The sequence below is a fragment of the Scyliorhinus torazame genome, chromosome 17 (assembly GCF_047496885.1).
Source record: "Scyliorhinus torazame isolate Kashiwa2021f chromosome 17, sScyTor2.1, whole genome shotgun sequence".
In the NCBI taxonomy this organism is placed as follows: Eukaryota; Metazoa; Chordata; class Chondrichthyes; order Carcharhiniformes; family Scyliorhinidae; genus Scyliorhinus; species Scyliorhinus torazame.
In genome coordinates this window covers 76,898,346-76,925,225 of record NC_092723.1, presented here as the reverse complement: position 1 = coordinate 76,925,225, position 26,880 = coordinate 76,898,346, and the positions used below count along the sequence as shown (strand labels likewise).

Here is a 26,880-nt window from a genome sequence, read left to right as displayed (position 1 = left end):
GGGGGGGGTGGGGTGGTGGCAGGACCGGGGACCGATTGGGGGGGGGGGGGGCAGGAACCGGGGAGAAATGGGCTGGGGTGGGGGGTCAGGAGCCGGGGACCAATGGTGGGGGGGGGGGGGGGGTCAGGACCCAGGGACCAATGGTTGGGGGGGGGGTCAGGACCCGGGGACCAATGGTGGGGGGGGGGGGGGGGGGTCAGGACCCAGGGACCAATGGTGGTGGGGGGGGGGTCAGGACCCCGGGGACCAATGGTGGGGGGGGGGGGTCAGGACCCAGGGACCAATGGTGGTGGGGGGGGGGGGGGGGGTCAGGACCCCGGGGACCAATGGTGGTGGGGGGGGGGGGGGTCAGGACCCCGGGGACCAATGGTGGGGGGTGGGGGGGTCAGGACCCCGGGGACCAATGGTGGGGGGGGGTCAGGATCCCGGGGACCAATGGTGGGGGGGGTCAGGATCCCGGGGACCAATGGTGGGGGGTGGGGGGGTCAGGACCCCGGGGACCAATGGGAGTTGGGGGCAGGACCCGGGGACCAATGGGAGGTCAAGATCCGGGGACGGCCTCTCCTTTCCCACGCGGCTGCAGCGGAACCATCGTGCTGCAGGGTTGCTCCTTTCCGTGATGGTTTGAGTGAGGCACCGCTATGGCCTGTCTGCTGCGGCGCCTGGGCCTTGTCCGCCCCGGAATCAGCATCAACTCAGGTGGGAGCCCACACCGTTATCCCAGGGTCTGATCCTGGAGTGAGCTGGGTGCAGCCCCGGGATCTGATCCTGGAGTGAGCTGGGTGCAGCCCCGGGATCTGATCCTGGAGTGAGCTGGTTGCAGCTCCTGGTGTGAGATAGGTGCATCCGTGCGTCTGATCCTGGAGTGAGCTGTGTGCAGCCACTGGTCTTTGAATGGGGACATTTTTTTTTTCAACCATCAAGGCAGTTTGTAATCTCCAGAACAAAGATACCATTTATTGGGATTCTAATGTGTTCATCTGCTCTTGAAGAGAAGCTGGCTGCTCATAATTTGCTGACGATTATGGCACCAAATACGATAGAGTGTTGGTGGGATAACTAACTTCTTTATGATTAAGTTGCAAACGTGCTGAATAAAGCCAGACACTGTATATTATTAAAATAATTATTCTGAAGCAATTTATTCAACAACGTTTTGCTTGTGTGGCATCTGGTCCGAGTTTGCTGTTGTGACTGACACACTCTGGTTTTGTATCCTTTGGATATGGTCTGTAGCAAAAGCATCAAGAAACCTTCTAATCAATGGATGTTTTTATTCTAAGTTCAATAACATCTACCTTCATTACAGGCCCATGTCAAAATTATATCGAGGTTCTCACTGTTGGACTAAAGACATATGAGCGTCCTCCCTGTTATGATGGTGAGTTTGATGAAACTTTGCCCTGTGCTTTACCCGTCTGTGAGGCACAGCTGTAGTGAGGGTGAAAGCACCAATTGTATCTGACAGGAAGGAAAAGAAGCATTTGCTTGTCAGAGTAGTGGTTATAATAATGCTGGAGGCCGGTTTAGCTCACTTAGCTAGACAGCTGGTTTATGATGCAGCGCGAGGCCAGCAGCGCAGGTTCCTATCCCGTACCAGCTGAGGTTATTCCTGATGGCCCCGCCTTCTCAGCCTTGCCCCTCATCTGAGGTGTGGTGATCCTCAGGTTAAATCATCACCTGACAGCTCACCCCTTCAAAGCGGAGAACAGCCTTTGGTCATCTGGGACTTTACCTCACCTTTACAATAATGCTGCTCTTCCTGTAGCTTGGTGAGTAAATGCACCACGTAGCATTGTTTTGATCCCCATAAGTTGCAGGTTTGACTGTCAAAACTATGTTTAAACTAGGCAGTATTTTGGGGCAGTATCATTATTCATTGAACTAGAGAATTTTAAAAATGCAGCCAGGATTGTAGCTCCTGCTATCAGTTTCCAGTGGCCAGTCGTGGGAGCATTCTTGCATATGAGTCAGATGGTCTTGGGTTTAAATCCCACTGAGGGAGTACTGCACTGTCAATCTTCCTCTCCAGTGGATCAAAAGAACCCATAGCTTTATTCCAAAGCAGAGTTTAAAAGTTTTCCCCCATTTTCCTCACCTAGTGACCTTGTTATTCACCTGCAGAGTATGTGATTTTGGTTGAGGGCACAGTGAATTCCTGAACCAACATTGCTAAGGCATTATTATCACATTGCTGTTAGTGGGAGCTGGCTGTGTGCAAATTGGCTGCCTAATTTCCTGCATTAGAACAGTGACTACACTCGATGGACTGTAAATTGCTTTGGAATATGATGTTTTGAGGGTGAGATCAAAATGTAACTTCTTTTTTGAGGGATGGAGAATGAAGAGACGTTCATGTAAGATTAAATGCGAGAAATTGGACAAAACACAGAGAACCGTTTTTATTTGGTAGGTTTGTGAGGTTGTAGAATGCAGCATCACAGTGACTGATTGAACGAGAGACCATATCAGTTTTGACAAATAGCTGGGGCAGTTGAAGGAAAGAGGGGGGTGGTGGTTAAAGAGTTAGCTCATGTGGTTTGGTTTGCTGCTTACGTGGAGGATAAACACGAACTCGCACTCGCACTTGGTTGGGCAGAACTGTTTGATCTGTTGCTGTATTGTAACTACAATTAGAGGTATCTAGTATTGTAGCTGCGGAGTTAGTAATGTAGGCTGAGGGCACAGTCAAACTCAGTTGTGATTGGACAACCTGGATGAATAACCTTTTGGTTCTCGCTGCCTTGACTATTAGTCTGCAACCTGTGGCTCTGGAGCTGTATCTGCTTCTTTATCACATAGAATTTACAGTGCAGAAGGAGGCCATTCGGCCCGTCGAGTCTGCACCAGCTCTTGGAAAGAGCACCCTACCCAAGGTCAACACCTCCACCCTATCCCCATAACCCAGTAACTCCACCCAACACTAAGGGCAATTTTGGACACTAAGGGCAATTTATCATGGCCAATCCACCTAACCCGCACATCTTTGGACTGTGGGAGGAAACCGGAGCACCCGGAGGAAACCCACGCACACACTGGGAGAACGTGCAGACTCCGCATAGACAGTGACCCAGCGGGGAATTGAACCTGGGACCCTGGAGCTGTGAAGCAATTGTGCTATCCACAATGCTACCGTGCTAACATCTCATTTGCAGCTCCCAGCCTTTCCACTTGGATAGTGTTATGAAGAACCGTGTTCCTATTGTGCGGGTGAAAAGCTAATTATTATGTTGCACTTTAGAATTTTAATGGAAAACATCAACATTCTGCAGATAATCTACACCATGACTATAGAAAATGCCTTTGACTTGTAGAACAGGATTTATGTTTGTGATTATTATTGTTTCTAATCTAACTGAGACGATAAATTATACTTGATGTGCTTATTAGAGCTTTTTTAATCATGAGAATCAATAACTGAAAAAATTCCATTCATTCTATGCGTCTCAAGTGAAAGGCACAATATAGAATCCAACAAGCTGGCTGCATTTTGCAAGAAGGCTCCATGCGGACGGGGAGATAATGCCCCAATACAGTGCTCAGTTATGCTCGAGTGACCCAGGATAACTTGGCTGCATTTACTGTATTGATCACCTGCCTAATAAACCTGACCTAGACTCAATGCTATATTTGCTTTGGACAGGGCATGAATAAAATGTTTATGTTTGTTGAAATTGTGGCACGTTAGCCAAACCCATTTACTAACTTCAGCAACACTCCCTTCAAACACGTGTCAGAAACAAACAACTTTCATGTGTTTTGAAATTCATTTTTCCCTGACACCGCGTGAATTATGTTCTTTAAATCGCTTCCATCCTTCACTCTTGAGTCATAAGGGTTAGGATATACTTTCAGTATTTTTCCCAAAATGTGACGTGTCACATGTCAGTATTGATATGCATCTGCCAGTTAGCTTCCTATTCCAATGACCTGTCATATGTCTTCCCACATTCCTTTCTCACCGTCAACTGCTTCCTAATTTGGTAGCATCAAACATCTGTGTTATTCTTCTGTACTAGGGATCTATGCAAGGACCCCAACTGTTCACATTCTATATTAATGATTTGGACGAGGGAACTAAATGTATCATCTCCAAATTTGCAGATGATATAAAGTTGGGTGGGAGGGTGAACTGTGAGGAGGATGCAGAGATGCTTCAGCGGAATTTGGATAGACTGAGTGAGTGGGCACATGCATGGCAGATGCAGTATAACGTAGGGAAATGTGAGGCTATCTGCTTCGGTAGCAAAAATAGGAAGGCAGATTATTATTTGAATTGGTGTGAATTGAGAGAGGTGGATAATCAGTGAGACCTTTGTGTCCTCATGTATCAGTCGCTGAAAGTACGCAGGTACAGCAGGCAGTAAAGAAGGCAACTGGTATGTTGACCTTAATAGTGATAGGATTGGGGATGTTTTTGCTGCAATTGTAAAGGGCATTGTTGAGGCCACACCTAGAGTATTGTGTGCAGTTTTGGTGTCCTTATCTGAGGAAGGATGTTCTTGCTATGGAGGGAGTGCAGTAAAGGCTGTTTCTGGGATGGCAGGACTAAAATATGAGGAGAGACTAAATCGGTTAGGATTATATTTATTGGAGTTTAGAAGATCAGAGGGGATCTCATGGAAGCATATAAAATTCTAACAAGATTAGACAGGGTAGATTCAGAAAGAATGTTCCCGATGGTGCGGGAAATCCAGAACTAGGGGTTAGAGTTTTAAGAAAAGGGGTAAACCTTTTAGGACTGAGGTGAGGAGAAATTTCTTCACCCAGAAAGAGTGAATCTGTGGAATTCACTACCACAAAAAATAGTTGAGGTGAAAATGTGCAATTTTGAAAAGGAATTAGATATAGCTCTTGGGGCAAAAGGGATATTGGGCGGGGGAGAGCAGGATCAGAGTATTGAACTTGATGATCAGCCATGATAATGAATGGCGAGTGGGCTTGAAGGGCCAAATGACCTCTGCCTTCTATTTTCAATGTATGTTTATTGTGGTTTTGTCCAAAAAGCTTATATAAATAGAAAACCTAGTAGCAATGCCAGGATAACAGCTGCTAATCCACATAAATATCCATTTATGCATTTTGCTCCCTTTCCCCAGATAGCTCTTTATCCACGCAGGTTAATTTGTTCTGATAACATGGTTCTTCATTTTTGTATGTGTCCCCTTTATCAGACAGTTTCTGAAAATCCCTAGGCGTATCCACCAGATACTGATACTTGCTTTACGTTTTATTTTTCGTTATTCAGTCATGGGATATGGGTGTCGCTGGCTGGTTGAACATTTCTTACCCATCCCTGGTTGCCCATGAGAAGATGGGGCCTTCTGGAACCACTGAAGTTTATGTGATGTAGATACATCCACAGTGCTGTTAGGGAGGGGGTTCCAGTATTTTGACTCTGTGACAGTTGTCATGATAGGGAGAAATTAGGAATTTGGGTCCAGAAATACAGTACAAGATGTAGCAGGCAATTTAAGGATTAAACAGACTGAGGGAAAAGACTACTAACAACAGAGTCAAATGGATACGCCTATTCAAACTTAACCTCGTTAGTGGGAATATACAGGATGTTCCAGTACAGCAAGGATGATCCACTCAAGAAACGTTGTCATTCAGGACCACCTTGTTTGCCCATCGCAAAGTCTGATGACCTATTTGCCCATCAGTGGAAGATTAGTTGCATATCAATAGCATGGTTTGTTCTTTTGTATAAACGAGAGTGGGGAATCAGCCAAGATAACGATGATAGGTTCAAGTCTGGAACCTTTGTTTGGGGGGCTGGGCGGAGCTTAGAGAGAGAAAGTATGTTGTTCTGAACAGTTACAGGCAGAAGGCTGTGAAAATCCACCACAGAAGTCATGAAAGTTGCCACCGGGCCAGGCTTTGGAAAAGGGTTCTGAACAAGTGTCCCTAACAAAAGAAAAATTGGACTTCCGGGTCGCGGCGATGCGGAGCTAAGCCGCGCGAGTCGGCAGCTCCTGCAGAAACGGACTTTTGGGCCCGCTAACGGAGCCCCAACGGACCTGTTTATAAAAAAAAAAAAGCAACCCGTGGGGAAGAACAGAGGAAGCCCCCTACAGCCCTGCATGGACCGGACCCGCAGTGAAACGGCAAGGAAAGCGGCCCTGGAGCAGCGGGAAAAGAAAGAAGAAAAAAACAAAATGGCGGCGCCCACGGACAGAGAGGAGATGAAAGAGTTCATCAAGTGCTGCTTCGAGGAGCTGCGTAAGGAGATGGTGGCGCCTATACTGGCAATGGTGGAAAAACTTGGAGCAACCCAGAAAGCCCAAGAGGTGAAGATTCAGGAGATCCAGGAAAAAGTGAGTGAGAACGGCGACGAGCTCGTGGGCCTGGCGGAGAGAGTGGAGCGGCACGAGGCGCTGCACAAGACGTGGGCGGGAAGACTCGAAGACCTGGAGAACAGATCAAGGAGAAACAACTTGAGGATCCTGGGTCTCCCAGAAGGAATGGAGGGGGCCGATGCCGCGGCATATGTGGGTACAATGATCGGGACGCTGATGGGTGTGGAGGCCCCCCCGAGATTGCTGGAGCTGGATGGGGCGCACCGAGTGCTAGCGAGGAAGCCCAATGCAAAAGAGCCGCCAAGGGCGATGGTGGTGAGATTTCACCGGTTTACGGACAGAGAGATGGTCCTGAAATGGGCCAAGAAAGAACGGAGCAGCAAGTGGGACAACGCAGAGATCAGAATATACCCGGACTGGAGCGCGGAGGTCGCTAAGCGGAGAGCGGGTTTCAACCGGGCCAAAGCGGTGCTGCACCGGAAAGGGGTGAAATTTGGAATGCTGCAGCCAGCGCGACTGTGGGTTACACATAATGGCCAACACCACTACTTCGAAACGCCCGAAGAGGCGTGGACCTTTATATTAGCTGAAAAATTGGACTCTAATTGAGGGTTTGTGTGGGTGAAGTATGATGGTTGTTGTACATAGGGGGTCAACCACGCGCATGAAAGGATATATGGGCTGGGGGAGAGGGACAAGGCCATGACCGGAGCAGCGCCATGGGGGGTGGGGCAGGCTTTGGGAAGCGCGGGGTTGTCTTTCCCGCGCACGGCCAAAAAAAAAGGGCGGGAAGGGGAACAAAGGAATGTACATTGATTGGGAGATTCCCACACGGGGGGCTTAAAGGGATGGCGGGGGAAGCCGGGGTCAGCTGACTTACGGGAGGGATATGGGGGGAGCAAAAAAGCTAGACGGGGATCTGGGGGGGGAGGAGGGAGGGGGGGGAAGAGGAGGGAGGGGGGGGGGAAGAGGAGGGAGGGGGGGGGAAGAGGAGGGGGGGGGGGGAAGAGGAGGGAGGGGGGGGGAAGAGGAGGGAGGGGGGGGGAAGAGGAGGGAGGGGGGGGGAAGAGGAGGGAGGGGGGGGGAAGAGGAGGGAGGGGGGGAAGAAAGGGTTGCTGCTGCACTGGCCGAAAGAGAACGGGACACAGAAGAGGTGGCTGGGACGGGGGTCCCCCAGCTGGGGGACTGGAGAGTGAGGGAGACGCGGACAAGGGACTGGCCCAGAAAAGGAGATGGCTCGTCAGCAGGGGGGGGGGGGAAATGAGATGAGAGTCCCTCCAATCCGGCTGATAACGTGGAATGTGAGGGGCCTGAATGGGCCGGTGAAGCGGGCTCGAGTGTTCGTGCACTTGAAGGGACTGAAGGCAGATGTGGCAATGCTCCAAGAGACACACCTGAAGGTGGCGGACCAGGTCAGGTTAAGAAAGGGATGGGCAGGAATGGTATTTCACTCGGGATTGGACGCAAAAAATAGAGGGGTGGCAATTCTGGTGGGAAAGCATGTGTCATTTGAGGCCAAGACTATCGTAGCGGATAGTGGAGGGAGATATGTGATGGTGAGTGGTAGGTTGCAAGGGACGTGGGTGGTGTTGGTAAACGTATACGCCCCGAACTGGGATGATGCTGGATTCATGAAGCGCATGTTGGGACGCATTCCGGACCTGGAGGTAGGAGGACTAATAATGGGAGGGGACTTCAATACGGTGCTGGACCCAGCACTGGACCGCTCCAGATCAAGGACGGGAAGGAGGCCGGCGGCGGCCAAGGTACTTAGGGGGTTTATGGATCAGATGGGGGTAGTGGACCCATGGAGGTTTGCAAGACCGCAGGCCAGGGAATTTTCTTTTTTCTCCCACGTGCATAAGGCTTACTCCCAGATAGATTTCTTTGTTCTGGGCAGGGCGCTCATCCCGAGAGTGGGGGGGGGCGGCGTATTCGGCCATAGCCGTTTCGGACCATGCCCCACACTGGGTGGAACTGGAGCTGGGAGAGGAGAGGGACCAATGCCGGCTGTGGCGGCTGGATGTGGGACTCCTGGCCGATGAGGTGGTGTGTGGGAAGGTGAGGGGGTGTGTTGAAAGGTACTTGGAGGCCAACGACAACGGGGAGGTGCGAGTGGGGGTGGTATGGGAGGCGTTGAAGGCGGTGATCAGGGGAGAGCTGATCTCCATCAGGGCTCGTAGGGAGAAGATAGAGGGAATGGAAAGGGAGAGGCTAGTGGGGGAGATCTTGCGGGTGGACAGGAAATACACAGAGGCCCCGGAGGAAAGATTACTTGGGGAAAGGCGACGGCTCCAGACGGAATTTGACCTGCTGACCACGGGCAAGGCGGAGGCACAGTGGAGGAAGGCGCAAGGGGCGACTTACGAGTACGGGGAAAAGGCTAGTCGGATGCTGGCACACCAGCTCCGTAAGAGGGCGGCAGCGAGGGAAATAGGGGGAATCATAGATGGAAGGGGAGCCACGGTTCGAAGTGCAACGAAAATAAATAAGGTATTTAAGGACTTTTATGAAGAGCTGTACAGATCACAGCCCCCAGGGGGGAAAGGGGGGATGAGGCGATTCCTGGACCAGCTGGGGTTCCCGAGGGTGGAGGAGCAGGAGGCGGTTGGTTTGGGGCACCAATTGGGTTGGAGGAGTTGAGTAAGGGTTTGGGGAGCATGCAGGCGGGGAAGGCCCCGGGGCCGGACGGGTTCCCGGTGGAATTCTACAGAAAATATGTGGACCTGCTGGCCCCGCTACTAGTGAGGACCTTCAACGAGGCAAGAGAGGAGGGAACCCTGCCCCAGACAATGTCGGAGGCGACAATCTCCCTGATCCTAAAGCGAGACAAGGATCCACTGCAGTGTGGATCGTACAGGCCGATTTCGCTCCTCAATGTGGATGCTAAGCTATTGGCGAAGGTACTGGCCACTAGGATTGAGGACTGTGTCCCGGGGGTGATTCACGAGGACCAAACGGGATTCGTAAAGGGCAGGCAGTTAAATACCAATGTGCGGCGGCTCTTAAACGTGATAACGATGACATCGGAGGAGGGAGAGGCGGAGATAGTGGCAGCTATGGACGCGGAAAAAGCCTTTGACCGAGTAGAGTGGGAGTACCTCTGGGAGGTATTGCGCAGGTTTGGGTTCGGGGGAGGGTTCATTAGATGGGTTAAGCTCCTTTACAGCGCCCCGGTGGCGAGCGTAGTGACAAACCGGCGGAGGTCAGATTACTTTCGACTGTACCGAGGGACGAGACCGGGGTCTCCCCTGTTGTTTGCATTGGCGATCGAACCCTTGGCCATATCACTTAGGGAGTCTCAGAAATGGAGGGGGATAGTCCGCGGGGGTGAGGAGCATCGGGTATTGCTATATGCGGATGACCTGCTATCCGTGGCGGACCCAATGGAGGGGATGGTGGAGGTCATGCAGACTCTGAAGGAGTTTGGAGAGTTTTCGGGCTACAAGCTTAATGTAGAGAAGAGTGAGCTTTTTGTATTACAGGCAGGGGACCAAGAAGGAGGGATAGGGGACCTACCGCTGAGGAGGGCGGAGAGGAGTTTTCGGTATCTGGGGATCCAGATAGCCAGAAGTTGGGGGGCCCTACATAAACTGAATTTGACGAGGGTGGTGGAGCAAATGGAGGAGGATTTTAAAAGATGGGACATGCTCCCGCTCTCATTGGCGGGTAGGGTGCAGTCGGTCAAAATGGTGGTCCTTCCGAGGTTTTTGTTCGTGTTTCAGTGCCTCCCCATTGTGATTACCAAGGGCTTTTTCAAGAGAGTAGGTCGGAGTATTATGGGGTATGTGTGGGCAAATAAGACCCTGAGGGTTAGGAGAGGGTTCTTGGAACGCAACAGGGACCGAGGAGGGTTGGCTTTGCCAAACCTTGAGAGTTACTACTGGGCAGCAAATGTGGCGATGATCCGTAAGTGGGTTATGGAGGGAGAGGGGGCGGCATGGAAGAGGATGGAGATGGCGTCCTATAAAGGAACGAGCCTGGGGGCTTTGGTAACGGCACCGCTGCCGCTCTCGCCGACAAAATACACCACAAGCCCGGTGGTGGCGGCAACACTAAAGATCTGGGGCCAGTGGAGAAGACACAGGGGTGCAATGGGAGCATCGGTGTGGTCCCCGATCAGGGGTAACCACCGGTTTGTCCCGGTGAAGATGGACGGGGGGGTTCCAAGGCTGGCATCGGGCGGGGATAAGAAGAATGGGGGGCCTGTTCTTTGACAGGTCATTTGCAAGCCTAGGGGCACTGGAGGAGAAATTTGAGTTACCCCCGGGAAATGCATTTAGATATATGCAGGTGTGAGGGCTTTTGTGAGGCGACAGGTGAGGGAATTTCCGTTGCTCCCGGCACAAGAAGTTCAAGATAGGGTGATCTCGGGGGTATGGGTCAGGGAGGGCAAGGTGTCGTAAATATACCAAGAGATGAAAGAAGAGGGGGAAGCGCTAGTAGAAGAACTGAAAGGTAAATGGGAGGAGGAGCTGGGAGAGGAGATTGAGGAAGGGCTATGGACCGACGCCCTGGGTAGGGTTAATACCTCCTCCTCGTGTGCCAGGCTCAGTCTGATACAATTTAAGGTGGTTCACAGAGCGCATTTGACGAGGGCGAGGCTGAGTAGGTTCTTTGGGGTAGAGGATAGATGTGAAAGATGTTCAGGGAGCCCGGCGAACCATGTCCATATGTTTTGGTCATGCCCGGCATTGGAGGGGTTCTGGAGAGGAGTGGCGGGAGTAATATCCCAGGTGGTGAAAGTCCGGGTCAAGCCAAGCTGGGGGCTAGCAATATTTGGAGTAGTGGATGAGCCGGGAGTGCAGGAGGCGAAAGAGGCCGGAATTCTGGCCTTTGTGTCCCTAGTAGCCCGGCGAAGGGTCTTGCTATTGTGGAAGGAGGCGAAGCCCCCTAGCCTGGAGGCCTGGATTAACGACATGGCGGGGTTCATAAAATTGGAGAGAATTAAGTTTGCTTTGAGAGGGCCTGCACAGGGGTTCTACAGGCGGTGGCAACCGTTCCTAGAATATCTCGCGGAGCGTTAGAAGAAGGTCGATCAGCAGCAGCAGCAACCCTGGGGGGGGGGGGGGGCGGGGGGGGGGGAACGAGAGACTGTTTGAGGGGATGGACGAGCGGGAGATAGCATGGAGGGTGGGGGGAAACGGTACGCGCGGCCAAGAGCCAGTGTATAAAGCTATGTAAATATACCATCTTGCCTTGTATATATCTTGCTCAGGGAGAATTTGCGTTATTTTGTTACGGGGGGGGGTGGTTATTGTTTGTAAGGGGAAAAAATTGTGTTGTTAAAAAAACCTTAATAAAAATATATTTTTTAAAAAAACAATAGAAAAATTGCTTCGTAAATGTAAATATTGACTTTGCCTGTTTGTGTAAGTGGAATGAGAGTTGCATGTTCATGTAAAGTGTTGTTTAACCAGAAGTAGTGTGTTAAGGGTTCTGTGACCCTTGTACTATGTGATAATGGGCAGAGGGTTTGGAAGATGAAGTTGAAGGAACCTTTGTAAATTGCCTCAATGCATCTTGTAGATGGTACATCCTGCTGCCACTGTGCATCAGTGGTGGAGGGAGTCCGTGTTTAAGGTCGTGGGTCAGGTACCAATTAAATGGCCTGTTTTGCCTGGGGTGGTGATGAGCATTATGAGTTGGAGCACTTCCAAGCAAGTGGAGGGTATTCCATCATACAACTGGCTTGCACCCAATAGATGGTGGACAGGCTTTGGGGAGTCAGGTGGTGAGTTACTCACCATAGAATTCCCAGCTTCTGGCCTGTTCCTGTAGCCACAGTATTTATATGGCTAGTATAGAATAGAATTTACAGTGCAGAAGTCTAGTTCTGATGCAGATAATAGGAGAATTCAGTTACTGGTAATGCCATTGAATGTCAAAGAGAGATGGTTAGATTTTCTCTTATTGGAGATGGTCATTGCTTGGCACTTGTGTGGTGTAATTGTTACTTGCCACGCTTCAGCCCAATTCTGGATATTGTTCCGGTCTTGCCTAATTTGGACATGGTACTGAACATTGCGCAATCATCAGCGAGAATCCCCACCTCTGACCTTATGAAGGAGGGAAGATCATCGATGAAGCAACTGAAGATGGTTAGGCTTAGGACACTACCCTCAGGAACTCCTGCAGTGATGTCCCGGAGCTGAGATGATTGATCGCCAACAACCATCTTTCTTTGGTATGACTTCAACCAGTGGAGGGTTTCCCTCTTGATTCCTATTCAGTATTTCTAGGGCTTCTTGACGTTAAAGGCAGTCATTCTCGCTGCGCCTCCTGATTCTGCTCTTTTGTCCATGTCTGGATTATGGCTGTGATGAGGTCAGGAGCCAAGTGGCTGGGCAGAATCCAAACTGAGCATTAGAGAGCAGATTATTGTTGAGTAAGTGCCGCTTGTTATGACTATTGATGATACCTTCCATCATTTTGATGATTTTTAAAAAAATAATAAAATTCAAGAGTACCCAATAATTTTTTTTCCAATTTAGCGCGGCAATCCACCTAACCTGCACATCTTTAGGTTGTGGGGGTGAAACCCACGCAGACACGGGAAGAATGTGCAAACTCCTCACGGACAGTGACCCGGGGCCGGGATCGAACCCTGGTCCTCAGTGCCATAGGCAGCAATGCTAACCACTGCGCCACTGTGCCGCGCCCATCATTTTGATGATTGAGAGTAGACCGATCAGTTGGGGGGGGGGGTGGGGGTAATAATTGGCCAGGTTGGATTTTTCCTGCTCCTTGTGGACAGGATTATACCTGGACAATTTTCCACATTGCCGGTTAGCTTCCAGTGTTGTAGCTGTACTGGAACAGCTAGGTTCGGTGCCACAAGCCTTAAGTAATGTTGGCTGGACTGTCGTCAGGGCCCATAGTCTTTGTGGTGTGTGGTGATCAGCATGATTTCCATGCCCATGTTTAACTTGATGTCATGAGACTTAATGAGGTCCGGAGTCAATGTTGAGGACTTCCAGGGAAAACTCCCTCCTGACTGTATACCACTGTGCTGCCACCTCTGCTGGTGTCTGGGACATTGCCTGGAAGGTATTATTCTGTGAACATGACAATGTCAGGCTGTTGCTTGCCTAGTTGGTGGGACAGCTCTCCCAATTTTGGCACAAGCTCCTAGATGTTAGTAAGAAGGACTTTGCAGGGCCAACAGGGTTGCTTGTTTCTGGTGCTTGGGTTGATGCTGGATGATTGGTCCAGTTTCATTTGTTTTAGATTTTATAGAGGTTTGGTACAGCTGAGTGGTTTGTTAGGCATTCAAGAGTCAACCAATTTGCTGTGGGCCAGCTCTCATATAGGCCAGAGCAGGTGAGGATGGCAGAGTTTCTTCCCTGAAGGGCATTAGTGAGCCAAATGGATTTTTACAACAATCGACGAGCTTTAATTCCAGATTTTATTATTCTAATTTAAATCCACCAGATGCAGTAATGGAATTTGAACCGAACCGATGTCTCCAGAGCATCAGCCTGAGCCTGAGGATTTTAAAACCAGTCATTAATGGGATGTAGGTGGTGCTGGTTTGACCAGCATTTATTGTCCATCTCTAATATTGCTAAGTACCTAACCCAGTGACATTACCGCCACACCACCGTTTCCTTCTCCACTCCCCTCCATTTAAAATTCAGTTATTGTACCCTAAACCCTAGTAATTGAGCCCATCTCAGCCTTTAGGGTGTACACTGCTCCTTCAATAAAAAAACCTGCATCTTTCTGGCACCTTTTACAACATCAGGTCCCAGAATTCTACATGATCAATGAGTAATTTTGAAGTTTAGGCATTTTTGTAATATAGGCAAGGGGTTCTCAACCTTTTCGCATCCGAGTGCCTCCCTCTTTTTAAAAAAAATCAGACCCTCTTGTGGAATCCAAGAATCTTTGCTGCATTTAAATGAACTGTACAGGGAACTTCTGTTTGTGAAAGGAAGGCACAAGTTTCTGAATATAAATCTTTGCTGGGTTCCAGTGAGTTGACGGGATGGTCTGGTTGCTGGGGTGCAGAGAGTTGACGGGATGGTCTGGTTGCTGGTTTGCAGTGAGTTGACGGGATGGCCTGGTTGCTGAGGTGCAGTGAGTTGACAGGTTGTCTGGTTGCTGAGCTGCAGGGAGTTGACAGGTTGTCTGGTTGCTGAGCTGCAGGGAGTTGACGGGATGGTCTGGTTGCTGGGCTGCAGTGAGTTGACAGGATGGTCTGGTTGCTGGGGTGCAGTGAGTTGACCGGATGGTCTGGTTGCTGGTTTGCAGTGAGTTGACGGGATGGTCTGGTTGCTGGTTTGCAGTGAGTTGACAGGATGGTCTGGTTGCTGGGGTGCAGTGAGTTGACAGATGGTCTGGTTGCTGAGGTGCAGTGAGTTGCGGGATAGTCTGGTTGCTGGTTTGCAGTGAGTTGACAGATGGTCTGGTTGCTGGGTTGCAGTGAGTTGACGGGAAGGTCTGGTTGCTGCGTTGCAGTGAGTTGACAGATGGTCTGATTGCTGGGATGCAGTGAGTTGACGGATGGTCTGGTTGCTGGTTTGCAGTGAGTTGACGGATGGTCTGGTTGCTGGGGTGCAGTGAGTTGACGGGATGGCCTGGTTGCTGGGTTGCAGTGAGTTGACGGATAGTCTGGTTGCTGGGGTGCAGTGAGTTGACGGATGGTCTGGTTGCTGGGGTGCAGTGAGTTGACGGATGGTCTGGTTGCTGGGGTGCAGTGAGTTGACGGATGGTCTGGTTGCTGGGTTGCAGTGAGTTGACGAATAGTCTGGTTGCTGGGGTGCAGTGAGTTGACGGATGGTCTGGTTGCTGGGGTGCAGTGAGTTGACGGATGGTCTGGTTGCTGGGATGCAGTGAGTTGACGGATAGTCTGGTTGCTGGGGTGCAGTGAGTTGACAGATGGTCTGGTTGCTGGGGTGCAGTGAGTTGACGGATGGTCTGGTTGCTGGGGTGCAGTGAGTTGACGGATGGTCTGGTTGCTGAGGTGCAGTGAGTTGACGGATGGTCTGGTTGCTGGGTTGCAGTAAGTTGATGGGATGGTCTGGTTGCTGGGGTGCAGTGAGTTGATGTGTTGGTCTGGTTGCTGGGTTGCAGTCAGTTGACAGGATGGTCTGGTTGCTGGGTTGCAGTGAGTTGACAGATGATCCGGTTGCTGGGGTGCAGTCAGTTGACCGGATGGTCTGGTTGCTGGGGTGCAGTGAGTTGACAGATGGTCTGGTTGCTGAGGTGCAGTGAGTTGCGGGATAGTCTGGTTGCTGGTTTGCAGTGAGTTGACAGGATGGTCTGGTTGCTGGGGTGCAGTGAGTTCACGGGAAGGTCTGGTTGCTGGTTTGCAGTGAGTTGACAGGATGGTCTGGTTGTTGGGGTGCAGTGAGTTGACAGGTTGTCTGGTTGCTGAGCTGCAGGGAGTTGACAGGTGGTCTGGTTGTTGGGGTGCAGGGAGTTGACAGGTTGTCTGGTTGCTGAGCTGCAGGGAGTTGACAGGTGGTCTGGTTGCTGGGGCGCAGTGAGTTGACAGGTGGTCTGGTTTCTGAGGTGCAGAGAGTAGACGGGATGACCTGGTTGCTGGTTTGCAGTGAGTTGACAGGATGGTCTGGTTGCTGGGATGCAGTGAGTTGACAGGATGGTCTGGTTGCTGGGGTGCAGTGAGTTGACGGATGGTCTAGTTACTGGGTTGCAGTGAGTTGACAGATGATCCGGTTGCTGGTTTGCAGTGAGTTGACAGATGGTCTGGTTGCTGGGGTGCAGTGAGTTGACAGATGGTCTGGTTGCTGGGGTGCAGTGAGTTGACGGATGGTCTGGTTGCTGAGGTGCAGTGAGTTGACGGGATGGTCTGGTTGCTGGGGTGCAGTGAGTTGACGGATGGTCTGGTTGCTGAGGTGCAGTGAGTTGACCGATGGTCTGGTTGCTGAGGTGCAGTGAGTTGATGGATGATCTGGTTGCTGGGTTGCAGTGAGTTGATGGGATGGTCTGCTTGCTGAGTTGCAGTGAGTTGATGGGTTGGTCTGGTTGCTGGGTTGCAGTGAGTTGACAGATGGTCTGGTTGCTGGGGTGCAGTGAGTTGACGGATGGTCTGGTTGCTGAGTTGCAGTGAGTTGAAAGGATGGTCTGGTTGCTGGGTTGCAGTGAGTTGAAAGGATGGTCTGGTTGCTGGGGTGCAGTAAGTTGACAGATGGTCTGGTTGCTGCGTTGCAGTGAGTTGAAAGGATGGTCTGGTTGCTGGGGTGCAGTAAGTTGACAGATGGTCTGGTTGCTGGGATGCAGTGAGTTGACGGATGGTCTGATTGCTGGGATGCAGTGAGTTGACGGGATGGTCTGGTTGCTGGGTGCAGAGAGTTGACGGGATGGTCTGGTAGCTGGGGTGCAGTGAGTTGACGGGATGGTCTGGTTGCTGGGGTGCAGTGCGTTGATGGGATGGTCTGTTTGCTGGGTTGCAGTGAGTTGTCAGATGGTCTGGTTGCTGAGGTGCAGTGAGTTGACAGGATGGTCTGGTTACTGGAGCACAGTGCATTGATGGGATGGTCTGGTTGCTGGGGTGCAGTGAGTTGAGGGGATGGCCTGGTTGTTGGGGTGCAGTGAGTTGACGGGATGGTCTGGTTGCTGGGTTGCAGTGTGTTGATGGGATGGTCTGGTTGCTGGAGCGCAGTGAGTTGATGGGATGGTCTGGTTGTTGGGGTGCAGTGAGTTGATGGGATGGTCTGGTTGCTGGGGTGCAGGGAGTTGACAGATGGTCTGGTTGCTGGGTTGCAGTGAGTTGACGGGATGGTCTGATTGCTGGGCTGCAGTGAGTTGACAGATGATCCGGTTGCTGGGTTGCAGTGAGTTGACGGGATGGTCTGGTTGCTGGGATGCAGTGAGTTGACAGATGGTCTGGTTGCTGGGATGCAGTCAGTTGACGGGATGGTCTGGTTGCTGGAGTGCAGTGCGTTGATGGGATGGTCTGCTTGCTGGGTTGCAGTGAGTTGACAGATGGTCTGGTTGCTGGGTTGCAGTGAGTTGACAGATGGTCTGGTTGCTGCGTTGCAGTGGGTTGATGGGATGGTCTGGTTGCTGGGCTGCAGTGAGTTGACAGACGGTCTGGTTGCTGGGGTGCAGTGAGTTGACGGAATGGTCTGTTTGCTGGGCTGCAGCGGGTTGACAGACGGTCTTGTTGCTGGGGTGCAGTGAGTTGATGGGATGGTCTGGTTGCTGGGTTGCAGTGAGTTGACAGATGGTCTGGTTGCTGGGGTGCAGTGAGTTGATGGGATGGTCTAGTTGTTGGGGTGCAGTGAGTTGATGGGATGGTCTGGTTGCTGGAGTGCAGTGCGTTGACGTGATGGCCTGGTTGTTGGGGTGCAGTGAGTTGACGGGAAGGTCTGATTTCTGGGCTGCAGCGAGTTGACAGACGGTCTGGTTGCCGGGGTGCAGTGAGTTGACGGGATGGTCTGATTGCTGGGCTGCAGCGAGTTGTCAGACGGTCTGGTTGCTGGAGTGCAGTGAGTTGATGGGATGGTCTGGTTGCTGGAGTGCAGTGCGTTGATGGGATGGTCTGGTTGCTGGGTTGCAGTGAGTTGACAGATGGTCTGGTTGCTGGGTTGCAGTGAGTTGACAGATGGTCTGGTTGCTGGGTTGCAGTGAGTTGACGGGATGGTCTGATTGCTGGGATGCAGTGAGTTGACAGATGGTCTGGTTGCTGGGATGCAGTGAGTTGACGGGATGGTCTGATTGCTGGGATGCAGTGAGTTGATGGGATGGTCTGGTTGCTGGGTTGCAGTGAGTTGACAGATGGTCTGGTTGCTGGGGTGCAGTGAGTTGACGGGATGGTCTGGTTGCAGGTTTGCAGTGAGTTGACGGATGGTCTGGTTGCTGGGGTGCAGTGAGTTGACGGATGGTCTGGTTGCTGGGGCGCAGTGAGTTGACGGGATGGTCTGGTTGCTGGTTTGCAGTGAGTTGACGGATGGTCTGGTTGCTGGGGTGCAGTGAGTTGACGGGATGGTCTGGTTGCTGGGTTGCAGTGAGTTGACGGATGGTCTGGTTGCTGGGGTGCAGTGAGTTGACGGGATGGTCTGGTTGCAGGTTTGCAGTGAGTTGACGGATGGTCTGGTTGCTGGGGTGCAGTGAGTTGACGGATGGTCTGGTTGCAGGGGTGCAGTGAGTTGACGGATGGTCTGGTTGCTGGTTTGCAGTGAGTTGACGGATGGTCTGGTTGCTGAGGTGCAGTGAGTTGACGGATGGTCTGGTTGCTGAGGTGCAGTGAGTTGACGGATGGTCTGGTTGCTGGGGTGCAGTGAGTTGACGGATGGTCTGGTTGCTGAGGTGCAGTGAGTTGACGGATGGTCTGGTTGCTGGGTTGCAGTGAGTTAACGGATGGTCTGGTTGCTGGGGTGCAGTGAGTTGACGGATGATCTGGTTGCTGGGGTGCAGTGAGTTGACGGATGGTCTGGTTGCTGAGGTGCAGTGAGTTGACGGGAAGGTCTGGTTACTGGGGTGCAGTGAGTAGATAGGATGGTCTGGTTGCTGGGGTGCAGCGAGTTGACGAATGGTCTGGTTGCTGGTTTGTAGTGAGTTGACAGGATGGTCTGGTTGTTCGGGTGCAGGGAGTTGACGAATGGTCTGGTTGCTGGTTTGTAGTGAGTTGACAGGATGGTCTGGTTGTTGGGATGCAGGGAGTTGACCGGTTGTCTGGTTGCTGAGCTGCAGGGAGTTGACAGGTGGTCTGGTTGCTGGGGTGCAGTGAGTTGACAGATGGTCTGGTTGTTGCGTTGCAGTGAGTTGACGGGATGGGCTGGTTGCTGGGCTGCAGTGAGTTGACAGATGGTCTGGTTGCTGGGATGTAGTGAGTTGACGGGATGGTCTGGTTGCTGGGGTGCGGAGAGTTGACGGGATGGTCTGGTTGCTGGGGTGCAGTCAGTTGACGGGATGGTCTGGTTGCTGGGGTGCAGTGCGTTGTTGGGATGGTCTGGTTGCTGGGGTGCAGTGCGTTGATGGGATGGTCTGTTTGCTGGGTTGCAGTGAGTTGTCAGATGGTCTGGTTGCTGGGGTGCAGTGAGTTGACAGGATGGTCTGGTTACTGGAGCGCAGTGCGTTGATGGGATGGTCTGGTTGCTGGGGTGCAGTGAGTTGACGGGATGGCCTGGTTGTTGGGGTGCAGTGAGTTGACGGGATGGTCTGGTTGCTGGGTTGCAGTGTGTTGATGGGATGGTCTGGTTGCTGGGTTGCAGTGAGTTGACGGGATGGTCTGATTGCTGGGCTGCAGTGAGTTGACAGATGATCCGGTTGCTGGGCTGCAGTGAGTTGACAGATGATCCGGTTGCTGCGTTGCAGTGAGTTGACAGATGGTCTGATTGCTGGGATGCAGTGAGTTGACAGATGGTCTGATTGCTGGGGGGCAGTGAGTTGACGGGATGGTCTGATTGCTGGGCTGCAGCGAGTTGTCAGACGGTCTGGTTGCGGTGGTGCAGTGAGTGGATGGGATGGTCTGGTTGCTGGAGTGCTGTGCGTTGATGGGATGGTCTGGTTGTTGGGGTGCAGTGAGTTGACAGATGGTCTGGTTGCTGGCGTGCAGTGAGTTGACAGATGGTCTGGCTGCTGGGTTGCAGTGAGTTGACGGGATGGTCTGATTGCTGGGATGCAGTGAGTTGACAGATGGTCTGGTTGCTGGGGTGCAGTGAGTTAACGGGATGGTCTGATTGCTGGGATGCAGTGAGTTGACAGATGGTCTGGTTGCTGGGGTGCAGAGAGTTGACGGGATGGTCTGATTGCTGGGCTGCAGCGAGTTGTCAGACGGTCTGGTTGCTGTGGTGCAGTGAGTTGATGGGATGGTCTGGTTGCCGGAGTGCAGTGCGTTGACGGGATGGTCTGGTTGCTGGGCTGCAGTGAGTTGACGGGATGGTCTGGTTGCTGGGGTGCATTGAGTTGACGGGATGGTCTGGTTGCTGGGTTGCAGTGTGTTGATGGGATGGTCTGGTTGCTGGGTTGCAGTGAGTTGACAGATGGTCTGGTTGCTGGGTTGCAGTGAGTTGACGGGATGGTCTGGTTGCTGAGCTGCAGTGAGTTGATAGGATGGTCTGTTTGCTGGGGTGCAGTGAGTTGATGGGATGGTCTGTTTGCTGGGGTGCAGTGAGTTGAAGCGATAGTCTGGTTGCTGAGGTGCAGTGAGTTGACAGATGGTCTGGTTGCTGGGTTGCAGTGAGTTGACAGATGGTCTGGTTGCTGGGATGCAGTGAGTTGACGGGATGGTCTGGTTGCTGGGTTGCAGTGAGTTGACGGATGGTCTGGTTGCTGGGATGCAGTGAGTTGACGGGATGGTCTGATTGCTGGGGTGCAGTGCGTTGATGGGATGGTCTGTTTGCTGGGTTGCAGTGAGTTGACAGGATGGTCTGGTTACTGGAGCGCAGTGCGTTGATGGGATGGTCAGGTTGCTGAGGTGCAGTGAGTTGACCGATGGTCTGGTTGCTGAGGTGCAGTGAGTTGACAGGATGGTCTGGTTGCTGGGGTGCAGTGAGTTGATGGATGGTCTGGTTGCTGGGGTGCAGTGAGTTGATGGGATGGTCTGGTTGCTGAGTTGCAGTGAGTTCATGGGATGGTCTGGTTGCTGGGTTGCAGTGAGTTGACCGGATGGTCTGGTTGCTGGGGTGCAGTGAGTTGATGGGATGGTCTCGTTGCTGGGGTGCAGTGAGTTGACGGGATGGTCTGGTTGCTGGGGTGCAGTGAGTTGACAGGATGGTCTGGTTGCTAGGGTGCAGTGAGTTGACGGGATGGTCTGGTTGCTGGGGTGCAGTGAGTTGACGGGATGGTCTGGTTGCTGGGGTGCAGTGAGTTGACGGGATGGTCTGGTTGCTGGGGTGCAGTGCGTTGATGGGATGGTCTGTTTGCTGGGTTGCAGTGAGTTGACAGATGGTCTGGTTGCTGGCGTGCAGTGAGTTGACGGGATGGTCTGGTTGCTGGAGCGCAGTGCGTTGATGGGATGGTCTGGTTGCTGGAGCGCAGTGAGTTGACTGGATGGTCTGGTTGTTGGGGTGCAGTGAGTTGACGGGATGGTCTGGTTGCTGGAGCGCAGCGCGTTGATGGGATGGTCTGGTTGCTGGGGTGCAGTGAGTTGACGGGATGGTCTGGTTGTTGGGGTGCAGTGAGTTGACGGGATGGTCTGGTTGCTGGCGTGCAGTGAGTTGATAGGATGGTCTGGTTGCTGGGGTGCAGTGAGTTGACAGGATGGTCTGGTTGCTGGGGTGCAGGGAGTTGACAGGATGGTCTGATTGCTGGGGTGCAGTGAGTTGACAGATGATCCGGTTGCTGGGTTGCAGTGAGTTGACAGATGGTCTGGTTGCTGGGATGCAGTGAGTTGCTGGGATGCAGTGAGTTGACGGGATGGTCTGGTTGCTGGAGTGCAGTGCGTTGGTGGGATGGTCTGGTTTCTGGGTTGCAGTGAGTTGACAGATGGTCTGGTTGCTGGGTTGCAGTGAGTTGACAGATGGTCTGGTTGCTGCGTTGGAGTGAGTTGACGGGATGGTCTGGTTGCTGGGATGCAGTGAGTTGACGGGATGGTCTGGTTGCTGGGGTGCAGTGCGTTGATGGGATGGTCTGTTTGCTGGGTTGCAGTGAGTTGACAGGATGGTCTGGTTGCTGGAGCGCAGTGGGTTGAAGCGATGGTCTGGTTGCTGGGGTGCAGTGAGTTGACGGGATGGTCTGGTTGCTGGCGTGCAGTGAGTTGACAGACGGTCTGGTTGCTGGGGTGCAGTGAGTTGACGGAATGGTCTGATTGCTGGGCTGCAGCGAGTTGACAGACGGTCTTGTTGCTGCGGTGCAGTGAGTTGATGGGATGGTCTGGTTGGTGGGTTGCAGTGAGTTGACAGATGGTCTGGTTGCTGTGGTGCAGTGAGTTGATGGGACGGTCTGGTTGCTGGAGTGCAGTGCGTTCATGGGATGGCCTAGTTGTTGGGGTGCAGTGAGTTGATGGGATGATGTGGTTGCTGGAGTGCAGTGCGTTGACGGGATGGTCTGGTTGTTGGGGTGCAGTGAGTTGACGGGATGGTCTGGTTGCTGGGGTGCAGTGCGTTGATGGGATGGTCTGTTTGCTGGGTTGCAGTGAGTTGACAGATGGTCTGGTTGCTGGGGTGCAGTGAGTTGACAGGATGGTCTGGTTGCTGGGGTGCAGTGCGTTGATGGGATGGTCTGGTTGCTGGGGTGCAGTGAGTTGACGGGATGGTCTGGTTGCTGGGGTGCAGTGAGTTGACGGGATGGTCTGGTTGCTGGCGTGCAGTGAGTTGACGGGATGGTCTGGTTGCTGCGTTGCAGTGAGTTGACGGGATGGTCTGGTTGTTGGGGTGCAGTGAGTTGACGGGATGGTCTGCTTGCTGGCGTGCAGTGAGTTGACGGGATGGTCTGGTTGCTGGAGTGCAGTGAGTTGATGGGATGGTCTGGTTGCTGGGTTGCAGTAAGTTGACAGGATGGTCTGATTGCTGGGGTGCATTGAGTTGACAGGATGGTCTGGTTGCTGGGGTGCAGTGAGTTGATGGGATGGTCTGGTTGCTGGAGTGCAGTGCGATGACGGGATGGTCTGGTTGCTGGAGTGCAGTGAGTTGATGGGATGGTCTGGTTGCTGGGTTGCAGTAAGTTGACAGGATTGTCTGGTTGCTGGGGTGCAGTGAGTTGACAGGATGGCCTGGTTGTTGGGGTGCAGTGAGTTGATGGGATGGTCTGATTTCTGGGCTGCAGTGAATTGCCAGATGGTTTGGTTGCTGGGGTGCAGTGAGTTGAGAGGATGGTCTGGTTGCTTGAGCGCAGTGCGTTGATGGAATGGTCTGGTTGCTGGGGTGCAGTGAGTTGACGGGATGGTCTGGTTGATGGGTTGCAGTGAGTTGACAGATGGTCTGGTTGCTGGGGTGCAGTGAGTTGACAGGATTGTCTGGTTGCTTGAGCGCAGTGCGTTGATGGGATGGTCTGGTTGCTGGGGCGCAGTGAGTTGACAGGATGGTCTGGTTGCTGGGGTGCAGTGAGTTGACGGGATGGTCTGCTTGTTGGGGTGCAGTGAGTTGACGGGATGGTCTGGTTGCTGGGGTGCAGTGAGTTCACAGATGGTCTGGTTGCTGGGGTGCAGTGAGTTGACGAATGGTCTGGTTGCTGGCGTGCAGTGAGTTGACGGATGGTCTTGTTGCTGGGGGGCAGTGAGTTGATGGGATGGCCTGGTTGCTGGGGTGCAGTGAGTTGACGGATGGTCTTGTTGCTGGGGGGCAGTGAGTTGATGGGATGGTCTGGTTGCTGGGTTGCAGTGAGTTGACAGGATGGTCTGGTTGCTGGGGTGCAGTGAGTTGAAGGGATAGTCTGGTTGCTGGGTTGCAGTGAGTTGACCGGATGGTCTGGTTGCTGGGGTGCAGTGAGTTGATGGGATTGTCTCGTTGCTGGGGTGCAGTGAGTTGACGGGATGGTCTGGTTGCTGGGCTGCAGTGAGTTGACAGGATGGTCTGGTTGCTGGGGTGCAGTGAGTTGACGGGATGGCCTGGTTGCTGGGTTGCAGTGAGTTGACAGATGGTCTGGTTGCTGGGGTGCAGTGAGTTGACGGGATGGCCTGGTTGCTGGGTTGCAGTGAGTTGACAGATGGTCTGGTTGCTGGGGTGCAGTGAGTTGACGGGATGGTCTGGTTGCTGGGTTGCAGTGAGTTGACAGATGGTCTGGTGGCTGGGGCGCAGTGAGTTGACGGGATGGTCTGGTTGCTGGGGTGCAGTGAGTTCACAGATGGTCTGGTTGCTGGGGTGCAGTGAGTTGACGAATGGTCTGGTTGCTGGCGTGCAGTGAGTTGACGGATGGTCTTGTTGCTGGGGGGCAGTGAGTTGATGGGATTGCCTGGTTGCTGGGGTGCAGTGAGTTGACGGATGGTCTTGTTGCTGGGGGGCAGTGAGTTGATGGGATGGTCTGGTTGCTGGGTTGCAGTGAGTTGACAGGATGGTCTGGTTGCTGGGGTGCAGTGAGTTGAAGGGATAGTCTGGTTGCTGGGTTGCAGTGAGTTGACCGGATGGTCTGGTTGCTGGGGTGCAGTGAGTTGATGGGATTGTCTCGTTGCTGGGGTGCAGTGAGTTGACGGGATGGTCTGGTTGCTGGGCTGCAGTGAGTTGACAGGATGGTCTGGTTGCTGGGGTGCAGTGAGTTGACGGGATGGCCTGGTTGCTGGGTTGCAGTGAGTTGACAGATGGTCTGGTTGCTGGGGTGCAGTGAGTTGACGGGATGGTCTGGTTGCTGGGTTGCAGTGAGTTGACAGATGGTCTGGTTGCTGGGATGCAGTGAGTTGACGGGATGGTCTGGTTGCTGGGGTGCAGTGAGTTGACGGATGGTCTGGTTGCTGGGGTGCAGTGAGTTGACGAATGGTCTGGTTGCTGGCGTGCAGTGAGTTGACGGATGGTCTTGTTGCTGGGGGGCAGTGAGTTGATGGGATGGTCTGGTTGCTGGGTTGCAGTGAGTTGACAGGATGGTCTGGTTGCTGGGGTGCAGTGAGTTGAAGGGATAGTCTGGTTGCTGGGTTGCAGTGAGTTGACCGGATGGTCTGGTTGCTGGGGTGCAGTGAGTTGATGGGATTGTCTCGTTGCTGGGGTGCAGTGAGTTGACGGGATGGTCTGGTTGCTGGGCTGCAGTGAGTTGACAGGATGGTCTGGTTGCTGGGGTGCAGTGAGTTGACGGGATGGCCTGGTTGCTGGGTTGCAGTGAGTTGACAGATGGTCTGGTTGCTGGGGTGCAGTGAGTTGACGGGATGGTCTGGTTGCTGGGTTGCAGTGAGTTGACAGATGGTCTGGTTGCTGGGATGCAGTGAGTTGACGGGATGGTCTGGTTGCTGGGGTGCAGTGAGTTGACGGATGGTCTGGTTGCTGGGGTGCAGTGAGTTGACGGAATGTTCTGATTGCTGGGATGCAGTGAGTTGACAGATGGTCTGGTTGCTGGGGTGCAGTGAGTTGACAGATGGTCTGGTTGCTGGGGTGCCGTGAGTTGACAGGATGGTCTGGTTGCTGGAGCACAGTGGGTTGATGGGATGGTCTGGTTGCTGGGCTGCAGTGAGTTGACAGACGGTCTGGTTGCTGGGGTGCAGTGAGTTGACAGACGGTCTTGTTGCTGGGGTGCAGTGAGTTGACAGATGGTCTGGTTGCTGGGGTGCAGTGAGTTGATGGGATGGTCTGGTTGCTGGAGTGCAGTGAGTTGATGGGATGGTCTGATTTCTGGGCTGCAGCGAGTTGACAGACGGTCTGGTTGCCGGGGTGCAGTGAGTTGACGGAATGGTCTGATTGCTGGGCTGCAGCGAGTTGTCAGACGGTCTGGTTGCTGGGGTGCAGTGCGTTGATGGGGTGGTCTGGTTGCTGGGGTGCAGTGAGTTGACAGATGGTCTGGTTGCTGGCGTGCAGTGAGTTGACAGATGGTCTGGTTGCTGGGTTGCAGTGAGTTGACAGATAGTCTCGTTGCTGGGTTGCAGTGAGTTGTTGGGATGGTCTGATTGCTGGGATGCAGTGAGTTGACAGATGGTCTGGTTGCTGGGATGCAGTGAGTTGACGGGATGGTCTGGTTGCTGAGGTGCAGTGAGTTGACGGGATGGTCTGATTGCTGGGATGCAGTGAGTTGATGGGATGGTCTGGTTGCTGGGTTGCAGTGAGTTGACAGATGGTCTGGTTGCTGGGGTGCAGTGAGTTGACGGGATGGTCTGGTTGCTGAGGCGCAGTGAGTTGACGCGATGGTCTGATTGCTGAGTTGCAGTGAGTTGACAGATGGTCTGGTTGCAGGGATGCAGCGAGTTGACAGATGGTCTGGTTGCTGCGTTGCAGTGAGTTGACGGGATGGTCTGATTGCTGGGATGCAGTGAGTTGACAGATGGTCTGATTGCTGGGGTGCAGTGAGATGACAGATGGTCTGGTTGCTGCGTTGCAGTGAGTTGACAGATGGTCTGGTTGCTGCGTTGCAGTGAGTTGACAGATGGTCTGATTGCTGGGATGCAGTGAGTTGACAGATGGTCTGGTTGCTGGGATGCAGTGAGTTGACGGGATGGTCTGGTTCCTGGGGTGCAGTGAGTTGACAGGATGGTCTGGTTACTGGAGCGCAGTGCGTTGATGGGATGGTCTGGTTGCTGGGGTGCAGTGAGTTGACGGGATGGTCTGCTTGTTGGGGTGCAGTGAGTTGACGGGATGGTCTGGTTGCTGGGGCGCAGTGAGTTGACGGGATGGTCTGGTTGCTGGGGTGCAGTGAGTTGACGAATGGTCTGGTTGCTGGCGTGCAGTGAGTTGACGGATGGTCTTGTTGCTGGGGGGCAGTGAGTTGATGGGATGGCCTGGTTGCTGGGGTGCAGTGAGTTGACGGATGGTCTTGTTGCTGGGGGGCAGTGAGTTGATGGGATGGTCTGGTTGCTGGGGTGCAGTGAGTTGACGGGATGGTCTGGTTGCTGGGCTGCAGCGAGTTGACCGACGGTCTGGTTGCTGGGTTGCAGTGAGTTGACGGATGGTCTGGTTGCTGGGCTGCAGTGAGTTGACAGATGGTCTGGTTGCTGGTGTGCAGAGAGTTGACGGGATGGTCTGGTTGCTGGGGTGCAGTGAGTTGACGGGATGGTCTGGTTGCTGGGGTGCAGTGAGTTGACGGGATGGTATGGTTGCTG

At 53.0% G+C, this 26,880-nt stretch overlaps 1 protein-coding gene across 2 annotated transcripts in view; it reads left to right on the top strand.

The window, feature by feature from the left end:
• Positions 1 to 526: 526 nt before the first annotated feature.
• The window catches only part of mrpl16 (mitochondrial ribosomal protein L16), a 39,720-nt gene continuing 13,366 nt past the window's right edge, over positions 527 to 26,880 (top strand). The window contains exons 1-2 of one of the 2 annotated variants that reach the window (XM_072480653.1): positions 527 to 699; positions 1,310 to 1,381. In XM_072480653.1, coding sequence (XP_072336754.1) covers positions 642 to 699; positions 1,310 to 1,381 — 130 coding nt within the window. In that variant the 5' untranslated portion in view covers positions 527 to 641. Of the gene's footprint in view, positions 700 to 1,309; positions 1,382 to 13,737; positions 13,822 to 26,880 lie in introns of those variants that run through there. The other variant, XM_072480654.1, reaches the window with a different exon arrangement.